The 17,044-nt window shown below is 43.1% G+C and overlaps 1 protein-coding gene across 3 annotated transcripts in view; it reads left to right on the top strand.

Moving 5' to 3' along the window:
- Positions 1 to 218: 218 nt before the first annotated feature.
- rufy2 (RUN and FYVE domain containing 2) overlaps positions 219 to 17,044 on the top strand; it is a 30,237-nt gene continuing 13,411 nt past the window's right edge. For 2 of the 3 annotated variants that reach the window (XM_079497590.1, XM_079497591.1), the window contains exons 1-13: positions 1,151 to 1,845; positions 6,554 to 6,727; positions 7,592 to 7,709; positions 8,913 to 9,014; positions 10,070 to 10,193; positions 11,008 to 11,072; positions 11,397 to 11,462; positions 12,429 to 12,498; positions 12,893 to 12,994; positions 13,764 to 13,880; positions 14,651 to 14,743; positions 15,145 to 15,219; positions 15,358 to 15,455. In XM_079497590.1, coding sequence (XP_079353716.1) covers positions 1,458 to 1,845; positions 6,554 to 6,727; positions 7,592 to 7,709; positions 8,913 to 9,014; positions 10,070 to 10,193; positions 11,008 to 11,072; positions 11,397 to 11,462; positions 12,429 to 12,498; positions 12,893 to 12,994; positions 13,764 to 13,880; positions 14,651 to 14,743; positions 15,145 to 15,219; positions 15,358 to 15,455 — 1,592 coding nt within the window. In that variant the 5' untranslated portion in view covers positions 1,151 to 1,457. Of the gene's footprint in view, positions 355 to 1,150; positions 1,846 to 6,553; positions 6,728 to 7,591; positions 7,710 to 8,912; positions 9,015 to 10,069; positions 10,194 to 11,007; positions 11,073 to 11,396; positions 11,463 to 12,428; positions 12,499 to 12,892; positions 12,995 to 13,763; positions 13,881 to 14,650; positions 14,744 to 15,144; positions 15,220 to 15,357; positions 15,456 to 17,044 lie in introns of those variants that run through there. The other variant, XM_079497592.1, reaches the window with a different exon arrangement.

Raw genomic sequence — 17,044 nt, 5'->3', positions numbered from 1 at the left:
CTAGAAAAGAGACTAGACTTAGATGGATCACTTCACTTTGTCAACCTATATATTCATTCCTTTAATTTTCCCAGGGACAAGAAGACCACCCCAGATAAAAGTGGACTTTGGACTACACCAGAGAACAAACCACTAGAACCTGGGGTGTGGATCATCAGCTCATCTCTTCATCACCATCATTTACTGCCTTGATTCCTGACTGGGCCACACCACCACACTGTGACCAGTTGCTTTACCACACACACACACAGTCTGCTCTGAAAGCCATCAACCTCACCATGTATTCTCCTCAGAGCCTCCACAGATGGGGCATCACTCACAGCGAGAGCATGGAGCGACTTGCGTACAGTCAAGGTGGGTCATTTCTATTCAATGGACAGACAGACAGACAGACCTGCATGGCCTTGCATGTGGATCGGGGCCGGGGGGGGGGGGGGGGGGGGGTTACCCATATAGTGTGGTACTCACCAGTGGTCCTTGAGGGGGTTCCAGGTGGTCCCCAGTCACCCCAGCTAAATGATGGAGAGTTGGTAACCAAATGGACCCTTATAGATCTTTAACTATTGAGAGTGTAAAATGAAACCAAATGGTCCATTTGGTTTCATGTTTCACTCTCAAGAGTTCAATTATTGTTAAACATCTGCATTTAGTTAATTTATGTCTACACAATTAGAGCATGTAGAATAATTGTTATTTTAATCAACGTTTGCCTGTTATCTGAATCTGACCTGTTGTACTTTCGTTTGATCTATGAATACAAATTTCAATCAATCAATCAATCGATCAATCAATCGATCAATCAATCAATCTCTCCTAATAGTACCAGCATCAATACATACAGCATGGAAATATGGACACATTCTTTAGTTTTGGGTCTGCAAGGCTAAACCTCATCAAATGGTGGTCCGTGGCTCAAATACCGAATAAATGAATGGACCACCTTGATATGAAAAGGGTTGAAAACCACTGACATAATAATTGATAATAAATATCACTCCTCGCCGTTTAGTTTCGACATTGAACACCAGAGGGCAGCACAGCGCCATGCATCTCGTCTGAACAAAAACCATTACGTAGTGCTTTGTGTGTCGGTCTCGTGAGGCTTTAGACACCGCCCCTCAGAGGGTGCAGCGCAGCGCTCGTCGTTGTAAACAAATCTCCACACCACCACCATGCAAGCCAAACATTGATTTATTTTTTTCAAAACAGCTACATTAGGACAAGATGCCGCCAACCATGTAGCCTCGTGTTCGGTCCCGTGCAGCGGTTTGGTTTGTGTGGCACTGGATCCGAGTCATCCGACAGTGTTTTCTGCCCAGTCAGTGGTGGGTTCCCCACAGCCAGGCAGAGGCAGCCCAGACATTTTGATGCTATGGTAGTCGCCGGGTGGCTGGTGGTGACTCGTGAGTGAGTGAGTGTCTGATCCATTGGTGCTGCTAGCTCGCTAACCTAACCGTATGCATATGCAGATTGATGATAGATACAACAATAGAATTAACCTAAACATGGCATCGCCCGCGGCGGCGGAACACGACCTGGCTTTAGCCGAGGGAGCTGACGGCATTGGTGGCAACAACAAGGAGAAAGCTCAGGTGTTTGGGATTCTGAGGCTAGTGCAGGAGGAGAAATCCAGTGTTGTAGCAGATCATCATCATAATAAAGCTAGTAGCAGCAGCAGCAGCGCGTTGAGAGCAGCATCGGATGGGCGATGGCAGGCTCCTATCTTTGCGTTGGCGAGGAAAGCATCCGAGACGTTCTCTGGTGCCAGCATCCATGTCCTGCCCAAAGTAATACCACCAGAGCACAGATCATCATCCCTGCAGGAGGACGAGTGGACGGCCAAAGGTACATATAATACATGTTTATATCCAGGGTTTGCTGGTATCTATAATGGCCTAGTGGGACTCACCATATCCTATCTTATGGATACATTATTATTATTATTATTATTATTATTATTATTATTTAGAAAATATTATTTTATATGCTGGAGCAGCAACAGCCAACAGCAACAAATAGTCACAATATGTCGAAATGGGTAGGTGTTTTAAGCCCAAATCAGCTCCCATTAGCATTCATTGAGTTGAGTGATTGACAGCTGACATGACAAGCCTGGATGGATGCAGGTCTGAAAAGCACTGTCATGTACATCCCTTAGAATACTCTAAGGTACATTCCCTGTTCACAGTTCAAAATCCGGAACACAAACACAACAGTGAAGTGAACCCATTTACACAGATTTGCTAGTTGTTAATTGAAAATGTCGAAACAAAATGTAATTTATATTTGTATTTTCCCCACCATTAGCTTGTTAAATTTGTGTGTGTGTGTGTGTGTGTGTGTGTGTGTGTGTGTGTGTGTGTGTGTGTGTGTGTGTGTGTGTGTGTGTGTGTGTGTGTGTGTGTGTGTGTGTGTGTGTGTGTGTGTGTGTGTGTGTGTGTGTGTGTTCAGATGGTTATACATATATGTCAATCATGTTTCCTCTTGTTCAGGTCAGCTGACACTAGAGATATACGTAGCAGGTACATTGCCTTGTGTAGTGTTTAGTGGCTGACATGTGCCTACACTGAGGTAGCGGCAGGCTATAATGTGTATTGGCCAAGTAAGTACTGTATGTTCACTTCACATACAAGGAAGGAAGGAATTTGACAATGACATGCTTGTCTTGTCATCTCTTTCTTATAGCAGAGCAAATCTTGTGTACGTTGTGCTTCCATTGGGCTCGTACACAAATTGTTCACTTCTGCTTTGTTCTTTAAAATGGATGTCTGTATTTCAGTTATGCTCCCAATGACACCCAACTATTGATTCTGAATCAACTAATCAACCAACCAACCATTAATCAAATATTAGGGTTCAGCCTGCTATATCTACAATATCTCTTCTGTGATACTGATATTACAATGCTGGCCTATGTGTTTTGCATTAGGATGTACTCTTAAAGTGAAGCTAATACTTAGAGAGTTGTGTCTATTTCTGACAATCAACATTGCTAGTCTAATATCACGTCATTCAAGAGCCACTCCTTGTTGTCCTTCCTTGTCTTGTTGTCATTCTCGTATATTTCTCCCTCTGTCTCTGCTGTTTTGTATAGAGCTCTTTATCTCTCTATCTCTTATCTCTTGTACCCTATAGACCAGGTTTACCTCATAAGTTGTGAGGAATGTAGAGTCTAGATTCATCATGTCAGCCATGCATTGGACAGCATGCATTGTTCTAGTCCCACAAAGTTTGTGACTATTTGGGCTGAGATTGATATTTCTGCCAGTTGCACTTAAGAAAATATTTCTCAGAAGAACACATTCTATTGCCTATTTCACACACACATTAAAAGCACTTGTGTATGCTTTGTATGCTTTTCTCTTCCATACATTAGCCTATTATCTTTCCTAGTGTGGGCTAAAGGACCACATATAGTTGTGCTATTGAAAGCAGCCAGGGCCCAGATAGTTCAGTCAGCTATATTGTTTCTAGGCAACGAATGCCGTTTCAGGCAGGCAACCGTTAAAGTATACGTTTAGCTAATGCTGTTGAGCAAGGAAACAGAGTGGTTCGCAAATGGTTTCATGTCATGGACCCCAAAATAGGCTCTATGCACACAGAATAACGCTTCCCTACTTCCTTCACAGGTGTTTCCGATGATACTAATGAAGGCTCTGTTCCATTCAGTGTACAGTGGTTCTCATACTTTTTAATTTCAAGGAACCCCATAACTCTGACTGTATACACTCTCAGAGACCCACTGATGTAGTGTTTCCAGTTTGACCAGTATCATGCATGGGGGGTAAGATCTTAATTTTCGGGCCTGTTAAGATCTCTAGTTTTTGCCGGCTGCCGGGCGCAGGTGGACTAGTAATAACTTTGGGGCAGGTCCGTCTAGAGTTTAAATGGACAGGTTATCGTACGACTTTGACTTAGACAAAAGGGAGACATCAAAGAGGAAGGATGGATGGGGAAGGAACAACATATGGAATATCAGAACAGGTCAGCTCTATATATGGACATCTAAGGGTTTGACTGTTGAGGTCAAACCCTGGCCAATATGGATGACATCCTCCCCCCTGGCCAGCTGGGGAAAGGAACTGGTCGGAATAACGTGTTCCTTCGTGTCCGGCCAGGAAAATTAATATTGATGACATCAGGGATCTCCATCCCTGATGATGTCACGTGATGTCACGTGCTCCATCCCTGATGATGTCACGTGATGTCACATGCTCTCTCACCCCGACCAACCAACCAACACACACACTGACAGGAAATGCACGATTCCATATAGTTAACTGCGACCTTCGGTCGCAATTAATGTCTTTGGCCGTGTGCAGACTGCAAAGTAGACCCCCATCTGAAAATATGTTCTACCAGTGATGCCCATAAAATATTTGTGTTGTAATATAAGACAATGTAAGAATATACAATATTTTCAAGATGTGAACTTGTGTATAGGCTTACTTTCAAATAGTGAGGTTATTTTCAGAGTTCAAGTGGTTGAAATGTAACTAGTTTTTCTCAAGACCCACTTGAAACCCCTCAAGGACCCCTGGGACCCCACGTTGAGGAACACAGACTTAATCACTATTCAAACTGAAACACTCAAATTGACCTTGACCAAGTGTCATTTGTTTGCGCAGATCTACAAGTTAACTTGTGCGCGTGAAAGTCGAAGGCTATTGTAAAGTATTTTTGGCAAATAGATTTGCTGTAGAAGTGAAGGGAAACTCGGGTCCAATTTACTAATTGTTTCTCAGGCAGAAGCATGACGCTCCACAATGCTAGGCAACATTTCTGTATGAATTCACTTGAGGCTTGGCGAGGTTACACATTTACCCACGGGTCCATATGTACTGTGTGACGTCGTAGAACACTCAACACTGGGCGTAGTTGGAAGATGATTTACTCTAAAGGCTAAGCATTAGGCTTAACCCATTTAGACCTGAGCTCGATTATACAAAATGTCTTCTAAATCATGACAGTTTTCTGAAAAACCCATGTTTCTATGTCAGTCGTTCTGACTCTTTTCATGTCAAGGACCCCCAAAAATATATGTAATTGGCTGCCACCCCCATCTGAAAATATGTCGTTCCAGGGATATCACCAGAAGCAAAGATTTCAGCTAAAAACATGCGCTCTGAAAGAATATATATTCAAAGATTTGCGCCACATTTTCAAGTTTTTTCAAAAATAGCAGATCTACAAGCTTCTAGATCTGCTATTTTTCAATAGCTTAAGTATAACATAATGCTTGAAACACCAAAAGGTGTTCCCGCCCTGAATGGCTTAAGACTAAGGTTGTCTCCAGAAAACTGTGCTGCTAAAGCGAATTGTTTAACCAGTTCTCATGTGAAACGAATCTCTTGAACCTGGCTAATATGTTTGCAATGTTTGATCCAGCTAAGAGACTATCCCCTCTCTGACCTTCCCGTTGACCATTAAGTAATAATGACAGGAAGGCAAACACAAGTCACCACAGTTGACCCATTAAGTCAATCAAGTCAACAGCAGCCCAGAAAACCACAAACGTTTTGGAGTGCCAGGGTTTTGTTTGCTAGACATATACACACCTTGCGCTCTTCTGGCAAAAGCGTTTCAACGCTATTTCATGGTGCAATTCTTAACGTCTTAATCTCTATATTCTTAGTAAAGTAATACTTAGTTGCAGTGGGGGAAAAAGTACTGAATTGTTTTACTGAAGTAAAAGTATCAAGTAAAAGTCCGTAATTCAAAATCTACTTGAGTAAAAGTACAAAAGTATTGGCATTAAAATTAACCTTAATTAGCACAATCAGCGCCGGGATTTCTTTCAAAATAGCAGCTCGGGCTGCCGCACAGATTTTACTCTGTAAGCCCCCCCCCCCTTTCCGTTACGGACAAAAAACGGGAGAAATATTTTTGCTTGCTTACCTTTATCATTACGATAAAGTCGCTGAATAATCCCTCACATTCATATTTTGAACGAGAGGCAGGTGAGAAGTCAGAAATTAAAAGCTTAGTATATCTGGTCAAAACCACAGAGAGCTCCTTAGATTAACAGATACGAGACATTCTTTCTGAGCCGTGAACAGGGAATTGAACGACAACTGCCTCTGAGATGTAGTGGAGTAGAAGTACAACCATTGGAAATACTCAAATGTACAAATACCTCAGAATTGTACTTGAGTACAGTACTTAAGTAAATGTACTTAGTTTCCACCACTGCTTAGTTGAGGGGTCAGCTCTATTCTTGGTCTCTGCTCTTTTTTCCGTCTACACATCAAATCTCTTCGACAGAAAAAGCTCGTCTTTACTGTCGCGCAAATTTATCCTAATATTAATCAAAATGGAAATAAAATATATTTTAAAATATATTTTTGTTAACAGAAATGGCAGCTTCCTTGCTCGGATTGGACTCTTGAGGTGTAGTTCCAGACTATATAGCATTTGGAGATTGTGGAATTAGTTGTCTGGCTACGCGAGACTAGTCCAATGTAGGCATCTAGAATACTGTCATTGCAATGCCATAGTACTACATGTATCATTCATCATCTCCTAAAAGCTGTCTGTCTCTTTGTTTCGTCAGCCCTTCGGGATCCTATGAGCATGGAGCGTGCCAACCTGTTGAACATGGCCAAGCTCAGCATCAAAGGCCTCATAGAGTCTGCTCTGAGCTTCGGAAGAACCCTGGACTCTGACTATCCTCCGCTGCAGCAGTTCTTTGTGGTCATGGAACACTGCCTCAAACACGGACTCAGAGGTATTAGTGAGAGAGTTGTGTCTGCTTGCGGGTGAGTGCACGTACTGTATGTATGAATGTGTGTGTGCGTGCATTTGTGAGTATCATCAGGAAGGAAGACGGAGTGTGTTCATAGTTAGGTGTTAGCGGTGCTCCGATTAGGTTTTTTTGGTACTGATCCCGAATCCTGATCACCGATTGTTTTTTTCACGATCGACCGATACCGATCTTGTGCATTCTATATATCTGTCTCCCTCTGTTTCTAACTGTTTCTGTCTCTCTCTGTCTGTCTTTCTTTCTCTCACTGGGCCCTTTTCCACCAAAAATAACTTTGGTTCTAGAACTGGTTCCGTTCCAGATCCTTAGAACCCTGGTGCTTTCACGGAACCATCCACGAACCGGCTTGCGTATCCACCAGTTTAAAGCACCATTGTAATTGGGGAGCAGGTGTCACCCAGTTGCTGCAGGTTCGATTCCAGGCCTGGCCAGCCAATATGTCGAATATGACCGGTCAAAGTGTCCTTTTCACGAGGGAAATTCAATCGTCAATGGCAGTTACAGTTTCACTTTCTTTTTTTCACAACTTTTCGTTTGCTTTTACCATTGTTTATATTTCATTTGCATCATCCAACCTGTAGAATAGTGACACGCCCACTTTGGATCCCAGTTTAGGGAAAGAAAAAACAAATATTGTTTTGTTTCCCGTTCCGAACCAACTTTTAGGCTTCTGATTGTGAACCACTTCATTTTCAGCGGAAACACTCTGAACTGGTTCAAATTAGGCGAGGGGAAAAGAACGGAACCCGGTTCAAACTCCGCCCGGTGGAAAAGGGGCCTCTCTCTGTCTCCCTGATCTCTTCTGGTCTGTGTGCATTTTGTTTCCAGTGAAGAAGTCCTTCCTGGGATTCAACAAGTCTCTGTGGGGTCCTCTGGAACTGGTGGAGAAACTGTGTCCTGAAGCAGCAGAGATATCAGCCTCTGTACGAGACCTGCCTGGGCTTAAGTAAGCAAATATTAAATATTAAGCACACGCACAAACACTACCTAGGCTGAGTCTGTGGAAGAAAGTACATAAGACTGAAATGCTTTCACTCTTTCCTCTGCCTCTGTCATTTGAGCTGTCTATGCATGCATACATACATACTCATATGCATGCATACATACTCAACTAGTACCAACAAGGTCGACTAGTGGATTTACTAGTTGACTAGTTGAATAGTCGACTAGTTGCTTAATGCCCTAGTACATACATACATCACATAAATACTGCTGCTCTTATAGTTCTTTTAGATTGCTTTTTCTAGTCGATTTCCTAGTTGAACCCCAATGGAAACAAATGCGCCTCCTGGTGGTGCTATAACAGGCCGATCTGAAAGTTTTGGGGCAGAGGTTCTTCTCTGGCATCCATGTATGTGTTGCGATTGGCCCAACGGTGCCAGAGTTTAGCTGCTCACGGATGGACGGACGGACAGACGGGGTGCAAAACATAGTCTCGGCCATGCCTTTGGCCTGGCAGAGACAATAATCAAAATAAACAATATACTTACTTACAGTATCTACAAGCTCATAGCGCGGCACCGAGTGCCGCGCTATGAGCTTGTAGATCTGCTATTTTTTTTAAACCGTAAAAATGTGGTGGTTATCTTTTAATTTATTCTTTCAGAGCGAATGTTTTTAACTCAAATCTTTGCTTCTGGGGGTCCCTGAAACAACATATTTTCAGATGGGGGTCGGTGGCCAATTACATATATAATTCTGGGGCACCTTGACATGAAAATGTTTGAAAACCACTGACATAGAAACATAGGTTTTTCAGAAAACTGTCAGGAGTTAGAAGACATTTGTAAATGGGTTAAAAGACCGTTGCTTATAAGACCCTGCTCTCACAGAAAGAGGAACATTAAGGCTGGAAAACAAATAGATTCCAATCTGTTTCCTCTGATCATGCTGAGTCAGACAGATATTACTCTGCATGGGTCTTCTAATCCTCGAGACATACCTGCCATGCCAACATTAAGCTGTGAACATCTTGTGAACATTTTCAGCACCCCCACCTGCACATAACCCTACTTAATTTTAAAAATCAACATTTAAAATGTAGGACAAACATTGAGAGAGAGAGTGTGTATGCAAGTGGCGTGAAGGTGAAGGGCGTGGGCTGAAGATGATGGTGTTAACAGTGTTTGTTTCTGAATCTGTTTTCTAGGACTCCATTGGGCAGGGCCCGGGCGTGGCTACGTTTGGCTCTCATGCAGAAACGTTTGGCAGACTACCTACGACTGCTCATCACCAGGAAAGATCTTCTCAGGTACAAACTGTTCCTCTTAATCTTACCCCATTTAGGCCTGACATCGAAATTTGAATAATGTTTTCTAAATCATGACCATATTTCCATATCAGTGGTGCTCAATATTTCATGTCAAGGACCCAAAAATGATATGTATTTGGCCGCCGACCCCCATCTGAACATATGTTGTTCCAAGGACCCCCCCAGAAGCAAAGATTTGAGTTAAAAACGTTTAGCAGATCAAAAATAGCAGATCTACAAGCTCGTATCACGGTGCAGCGCTATGAGCTTGTAGATCTGCTATTTTTCAATAGCTAAAGTATAACAATGCTGCCTTCTAAATCAGCAGTTGTCACACTTTCAAGATTCTTCTAAAATGTTCAGAAAGCAGATTGGTGCCACGTGGTGAGCTTGTATAGCTGTTAGTCTTTTGAATAGAACAACAAAACCGTTATAGGTGAAGGCGCGCTCTACTCAGAGAGTCAAGTTGAGTCTCTGTAGCTGATGGGTGCAGATTCTTGAAGATCAATAGAAAAAGGGGAATATTCGCACTCTCTTAATAAAGTTTGAGTTTCTTTATTTCATGAAATCACATGCAGCACGAGCAATCCATCTAGAGAAACGAACGCGTTTCGGCACGCAGGCCTTCCTCAGCGTTTCAAACTAGCATTTTTGAATAGCCAATGCTAAAATCTAAAATGACACAGATGCTGGAAGCGTGTAACTGATGACGTCACTTGGACACAAATTGGAATGAAAAATTCCATTGCTTGGATCATTTTACAGTACACGCCTAGTAAGAACACAGCGCCAAACAGGTCAAACAACACCACAGCCAAACACACCTCTACGGCTCACTGTGTTTCTGTTGATCTCTGCTGCCCACAGTGATTTCACTGTTTCTGTTGATATCTGCTGCCCACAGTGATTTCTATCAGTGTGTTTCTGTTGATCTCTGCTGCCCAGTGTGCCCACAGTGATTTCTATCAGTGTGTTTCTGTTGATCTCTGCTGCCCAGTGTGCCCACAGTGATTTCTATCAGTGTGTTTCTGTTGATCTCTGCGCCCCACATACAGTGATTTCTATGAGAGCTCTGCAGTAATGCTGGAGGAGGAAGGGGCCGTGATCGTTGGCCTGCTGGTGGGACTAAACGTCATCGATGCCAACCTCTGTGTCAAAGGTGAAGACCTGGATACGCAGGTAAGAGGCCAGGGCATACCGATTAAATTAGCTGTTCTATTTTGAAGGTTATTTCAGAAATAGTGAGTCATGGGAGTTTAGTTGAAAGGACTCTACGAGGACTCTACGAGGACTCTACAAACGGTCAAGAGAGAACGAAAATACATTGCATGGATGCACCTGGGTCGTATCGTCAGTGATGTATCCCAAGGTCATCAGGGTTTCGGGTCTCGCGAACATCATACCCCTCACTCGGGTGTGATCAAGTCCCGACTTAGGTCCCAGTAGCTACCCTCGATCAGACCCACTAGGGAAAGACAAACACAATCCGTTGGAACCACTCCGGAACTACTCTGCTGGGACTAGGAGGCACAATTCTGGCATGTGGAGGGACTAGGCTCTGTGGGTTGACTCCTGTCCGGGCCCCTCCTACGTCTCACCAGGTCCACTCCTGCTCTCACCAGGAGTACACCCAGGACCTGTGCGTTGCACTTAATTCAGGAGTGGTAGATTCTTGAGCCGCAATGGTTCCGCAGGCTCCACTTTCCAGAGAAGGTTTTGCTTCAAAAGAAGATTAAGCCACGTCTCCGTAAAAAGACGTATTGCCATCAGTGGTTTTCAACCTTTTTCATTCCATGGCCCATTATTTATTTGTCATTTGAGCCACGGACCACCATTTGATGACATATTCATTTAGCCTCTCAGACCCAAAACTTAGAATATGTTGTAATATTTTCTCCACTATTCCATTTAGGTGGTTTCCTCCCGACAGCAACGATATGGCATATGTAGTGTACGTATATACCTACAGTAATATGTTTGTGGTGTTTCTAAGGTTGGAGTGATTGACTTCTCCATGTACCTGAAGAATGATATCGATGACTACAGGAGTGACGAGAGGTATACTCTCTTTCTTTACTCACTAATTTACACTGAGGTTCTCAGTCTCCAGCTCTTTCTCTTTCTTTATCTCTCAATGTCTTTTATCCTTGCCGTTTCTCTCTCCATCTCACTATGTTTCTCCATCTCTCTCCATAACCTCTTCCATAACCTCTTCCTGTCTGTCCTGTTGCAATGTATCCTCAGTTTGTTTTCTCTCTCTATGCCAAGTTGCCAACAGGAATAGCGAGATAGCATCCATCTTATTGTTTTCTCTCTATGCCAAGTTGCCAACAGGAAGAGCGAGATAGCATTAATCTTATTGTTTTCTCTCTATGACAACAGGAATAGCCAGATAGCATCCATCTTAGACCAGAAGAACTACGTTGAGGAACTGAACAGACAGCTCAAGTAAGACAGCGTTTTCTACTGTGTTTCTGATGTGCTCCCCCTAACCTAAACATAACCGCAAGCACGGGAGCAGTGCATGTTCGCCAACCTTAATGCATGTTCGAACTAACGGGACTTCGGATCTATGGGCAGTTCCCCTCCAGGCAGCTCTACCTAGAATGCCAATAGCATTTAATTCAGTCAGCGTGCACTGTACATGCTAGACACTGTACATTCAGGTACATTGATTGATCTGGCTTGTAACCAATGGACCAATCAGACCATTCCAGAAGCCCTGCCCACCTGTCAATGCAATCACATTGAGTCACACATTAAAGGCAGGGTATACTACTTTCTCCCAATTTAATTGTGTAATAATTGTGAAAACATTTGCCGACTATAATCTGATTGTGTCTACTTTGAGAGAAGGATGTCCCAACTCCCAAAGTACGAGTCATAATGGTGTGTCACTGTGGGAATCTCAAGACGTCCCCCCATAGAAATGCATTGCAGTCGCGAGGGGCGTGTCTTAACTCCGCTCCAGGCTTGTTACAGCGGCTCACTGAGGCAGCCAGCCCAAAATGAGTTATCTGGTGGCTCGGTGTGGTTGTGGAGTACTAAAGTAACTCTCGGAGCTAAAGGGTAGCAGCCTAGATATAGAGGTTCCAAACACAGATAAATGTCATCATGAACTTTATCCATTTAGTGCAGATGATAAGTCAGATGGGGGATGGGGGATGGGGGATGTTATGAATGGGAGGTTTGAAACGTAGCCAGTAACCCATAACACACACTGTCCATTCGTCGTGGGGACAAGCAACCAATTATTAGCAGAACACATGGGGAAATCTGAATTGTTGTTTAAAATATGTTTTAAAATGTTGACGAGTTTCCCTCTCTCTCTCTCTCTCTCCCTCTCTCTCTCCATCTCTCTCTCTCTCTCTCTCTCTCTCTCTATCCGTTTGTTTTGTTTTTTCATACGCCCAGCTCCACAGTCCATGGGCTCCAGGGCAGAGTAGACAATTTGGAGAGGTCTAATACGAAACTCATAGAGGAGGTGAGGCATTGTACTTTATATTCTTCTTGTAATGTATGTATGTGAATATGTATGTATTCTGGTTGACAGTATTATACTGAGTGAGTCTCAGTGGGCAGGGCAGAAATATTAGGAGCGCTCCTTGCTTATGGACACATGGACGCATGCCCCCTAAATCAGTGGTTCATATGGGGGTGTAACAGGATTTAGGGGTCCGTGGTCTAATTAATACATACCAAACATTGGGGTCCTTGAAATGACAAGATTTGAGAACCACTTCCCCCTAAATGATCACAGCAGAATTGCAGTTTAAATGTGTCACATTAAAAGTGGTCAGAGTCTTATTCCATAGAAAGATGTTTCTCAAACTTTGGTTGGTGTGTGTGTGTGTGTGCGTGTGTGTGTGCGTGCGCAGTTAGCCATAGCAAAAAACAACATCATTAAGCTACAAGAAGAAAACCAACAACTGAGGAGTGAAAACAGCCTAATTTTACTGAAGACACAACAACATTTAGAGGTATGTACTGTCGTTATGCACACACATTTACTCGCGTTACACACATGCACGTACATGCACACCCGCACTCGGCTACAAAATATTCAGACTTTCTAAAAATGAACAAGCAGAGTGGTGTTCATTGTTTCATGGTGTTTACACGAGAACGGTTTCCATAGAAGACGGCAAATGGCGTTTTCGGAGGTGGAAATCTTTGAAAACGCTCCGCCTGGCGTCTCCTTGCAAACGGCAATACGTTGAATCCGCAAAACTTGTGACATCATGGCTGACGTCGGCTCACGTCGCTTATGTTTATTACATTGGTACAGAGCCGCGCATGCAAATGTAGCGACTAGCGAGCCGCTCGCTGCATTGGTGAATGTAAACCATGATGTAAACAAACAGCCTTGTGATAGGAAGTAGAACGTGAGCGGTTCTGCTACGCACCTGGTCTATCTGGCAGTCCATCACTGCCACCTAGCCACCTGGCATGCACACTATAGAATGTTAAATCACTATTGTGTCTCCGTTTAACCCATTATGGGCGGGAACCACTTTTGGTGTTAGCATTATGTTATGCTTTAGCTATTTTGAAAAATCGAAGAACGACTGACATAGAAACATAGCTTTTTCAGAAAACTGTCAGGATTTAGAAGACATTTATAGAATCGTTCCCAGGTCAAAATGGGTTAAACGCTGAATAAAAAGTTAGTTAACGAGACTTTGCCGTTTTCTCTGGAGACCGTTGCTGTGTAAAAGTGGCCTAACTATCCTGTCCTAATGTCTGTAGGTAACCCAGGGAGACGTGACAGTGGAAAGAGATACCTACAGACAGTCCCGTCAGGGATTGGATGAGATGTACAATGAGGCGCGAAGACAACTGCAGGAGGAATGTCAGCTAAGACAGGTGTGTGTGTGTGTGTTTTCCTGGTCCTCACTTACACAAAAATGGTTTTATGGTTAAGAGTTATTAGGCTTACAAATAGGAAAAGATTCATATTGGGGTTAACATTAGAATTAGGCATTTAAAGGTTTGGTTGGGGTTATGCCTGATTTAAACATGGTTGCGTGCCAGTGTCACGCACCTAAAACTGTCAATCTATAAGCTCACAATGCACTGCAGTGTGACGCGTTGTGAGTTTGTAGATCAACTATTTTTAGCTTAAGGTCAGGAGTGTAGCGGATTCTAATGAAAATCAACCGATAATCACCAGCAGGTTACTATCAAGACCTACTGCATGTCTACTGGAGCCTACTGGCTGCGATTAGGAAACACGGAGACGTCCAATGTTGGTCACGTTGTCCGACTAAACCTAACTCTAACCCTAACCTCAGTCATAAAGGGGAGGCGTCATTAGGCGTCCTGTGGCACTGAGTGAGTTAACCGGCCACGTAAGTCCCCTATAACCTCATGTAAATCCCCTAACCTCATATCGGTCTTAACCGGCCACGTAAATCCCCTAACCTCATATCGGTCTTAACCAGGCACGTAACGCAAGTCATTTTCACTTCCGTGTTTCCTAATCACAGCCAGTAGGCTCCAGTGTACATGCAGTAGATCAATAAGATCGTCTTGATAAGTAACCTGCTGGTGATTATCGGTTGATAACATTGGCAGCGGGTGGGGTTCAAAGGGCACACAGACTGCTACTGGTATAACGGAACGTGTGTTGACAGGACGTAGAGAACGAGCTGGTGGTCCAGGTGTCCATGAAACAGGAAATGGAGCTGGCCATGAAACTTCTTGAGAAGGACATCCATGAAAAACAGGTGGATATACTTTCATCCATTATCCACTTTCTCGATCTCTTTTCCCTCTGTCTCTCACCCAGGCCCCTTTCCCACCAGAAGAACTTTGGTTCTGGAACTGGCTTCGTTCTAGATTATTGGTCTTGGAACCTTGGTGGTTTCACGGAACAGGCGGATTTTTTTTTGGGTTCCAGCTCTGAACCAACTTTCAGGGAAACCATTTCATTTTCAGTGGAAACACTCTGAACTGGTTCAATGTTAGGCGGGGAAAAAAAAGAACTGAACCGGTTCAATCCCGGTGGAAAAGGGGCCTCTCTGTCCCTTCCTGGCCATTTGGTTACAGGAGACCCACCTCTATCGAGGTAAACGCTGTCTGTTTATGCCGGCGATGACCTCATAAAACACGTTCTTCCCCTGAACAGGACACTCTGATCGGACTTAGACAGCAACTGGATGAGGTCAAGGCCATCAACGTAGAGATGTACCAGAAAATGCAGGTAAACAGTCACACACACACACACACACCCTTACCCGTATATACAGTACCGGTACATAGAAATGCTTTTTATATACACATTACACATTCATGCACATACTCTGTAAAGAGATACATTTCATAATCCTTGTTGTTTCAGTCATCTGATGATGGGATGAAGCATAAGAATGATATGATCAGCCGCCTGGAGGAGAAGACTAACCAGATCACTGCCACCATGAAGCTTCTGGAACAGAGGTGAGAGGATGCAACACCTGCAAATCACACTCCACGATGAAAACAAGACAATCATTGTCTTCCATGTCTTGCCTCAGTCTCATGGTTTCTCTGCTGTTTTTGCAAAACGTCGAGGGGTTTTGTGCTCCCGTAGAGCATTGCATTCAATCTACAATCGGAGTAACGTCTCGAGACGGATGGTTCCCAGACTGCAATCGGAGTGGCACTTTGTCAACCTGATAATGCCAGGTTTACCGATATCTGAAAATGTAAAGTTTTAGAGTTTCTGGAAACATTCTGGAAGATATTGGTATAAAGGTATCCTTAAATAACAAAGAAAGGACCTGCACACTTTCGGAAACTTACAAAAAAACGTTGCTCTTTATTCATTTGACATTTCGGTCGTCAGACCTTCATCAGGACGGAAGATATTGGCCCAACAGTGGTCATTAATAAAGCCATCTTGCAGTTAAAAAAACCCCTGCAAATACAGGCATATTTTCTTAGGAGAACATACCAAAGATACCACAAATGTTAAGTTTACTTACATGGGTCCAGTCGTTTATAGGGTAGTTTGTTTGTGGCCCCAAGCTTCTAGATGTCCATATATTATATCAATCCTTTGTTCTCTAGGCCTCGGTTCAATTGATTTTTGAATCGATGATGAGAGACTGACTGAAGGAAGACATGTGAAAATAATTATATTTCCTATGAAACATAATTCTTTAGAAGCAAAATGACATAAAGGGCAGTATTATGTGTCTTAAGTACCAGGTCTTATTACTTAACTTAAGAAATGGAGGCGTGGTCAATGCCATTTGGCTATTCTGAGTGGCCAAACAGCATTGACCACGCCTCCAGGTCTTAAGTTAAGTAATAAGACCTGGTACTTAAGACACGCATAATACTGCCCATAGAGTCAAAAGTGTCAGTACACTGTGTTTGTTTGGTGAGTTATAAATGGCATATTGGACAATAATACATGAAGCACAATAAGTGCAAGTCCAATTGTAATCATGGGATTCTTTCATAACTGTGTTAAAGTATATGATTGCTGTCAGGTGGAAACGTATGTCCAAAACCATTCCCTTTTTTACTAGTTTTAAAACGCACAAGAATTGTGAAAATAGCCGATCTACAAGCTAACAACACGGAGCATCGCAACGTGTTGTGAACTCATAGGTCTGCTTTTTTCACTACTTTGTACGATACTCTTGTGTGATATTATATAGATATATAGTATGGCATTCATTTATATATTTTTTTAAAAACATAAAAAGGTGAAATATGAAGGTTTCTGTCTGACGGCAATTATATGAACGTTGAACAAAAATGATCTACATGGCTCACCATCCCGACACCGGTAGTTACAAATATGATCCTGCATGTCAAGCGTCCTGTGTTATTATAGTAGTAACAAGTAACAATGCACCAACCATTGTAGAGAGTTTTACTTAGCTGTGTGCTGATTGGTTGATGCTGTGCGATGCCCCCTCCTCCTCCAGCTTTACCATGACCCAATCAACATGTTTCACACCTCCCTGTCCCCCTTTCCCATTGGTTTAAATCTGTTCCATCCTGTTTGTGATTGGTTGTGAATGCTTTTTTGC

This window comes from Electrona antarctica (genome assembly GCF_951216825.1).
Source record: "Electrona antarctica genome assembly, chromosome: 3".
NCBI lineage: Eukaryota > Metazoa > Chordata > Actinopteri > Myctophiformes > Myctophidae > Electrona > Electrona antarctica.
The sequence above is the reverse complement of the archived record's forward strand: the minus strand, read 5'-3'. Positions and strand labels throughout refer to the sequence as shown.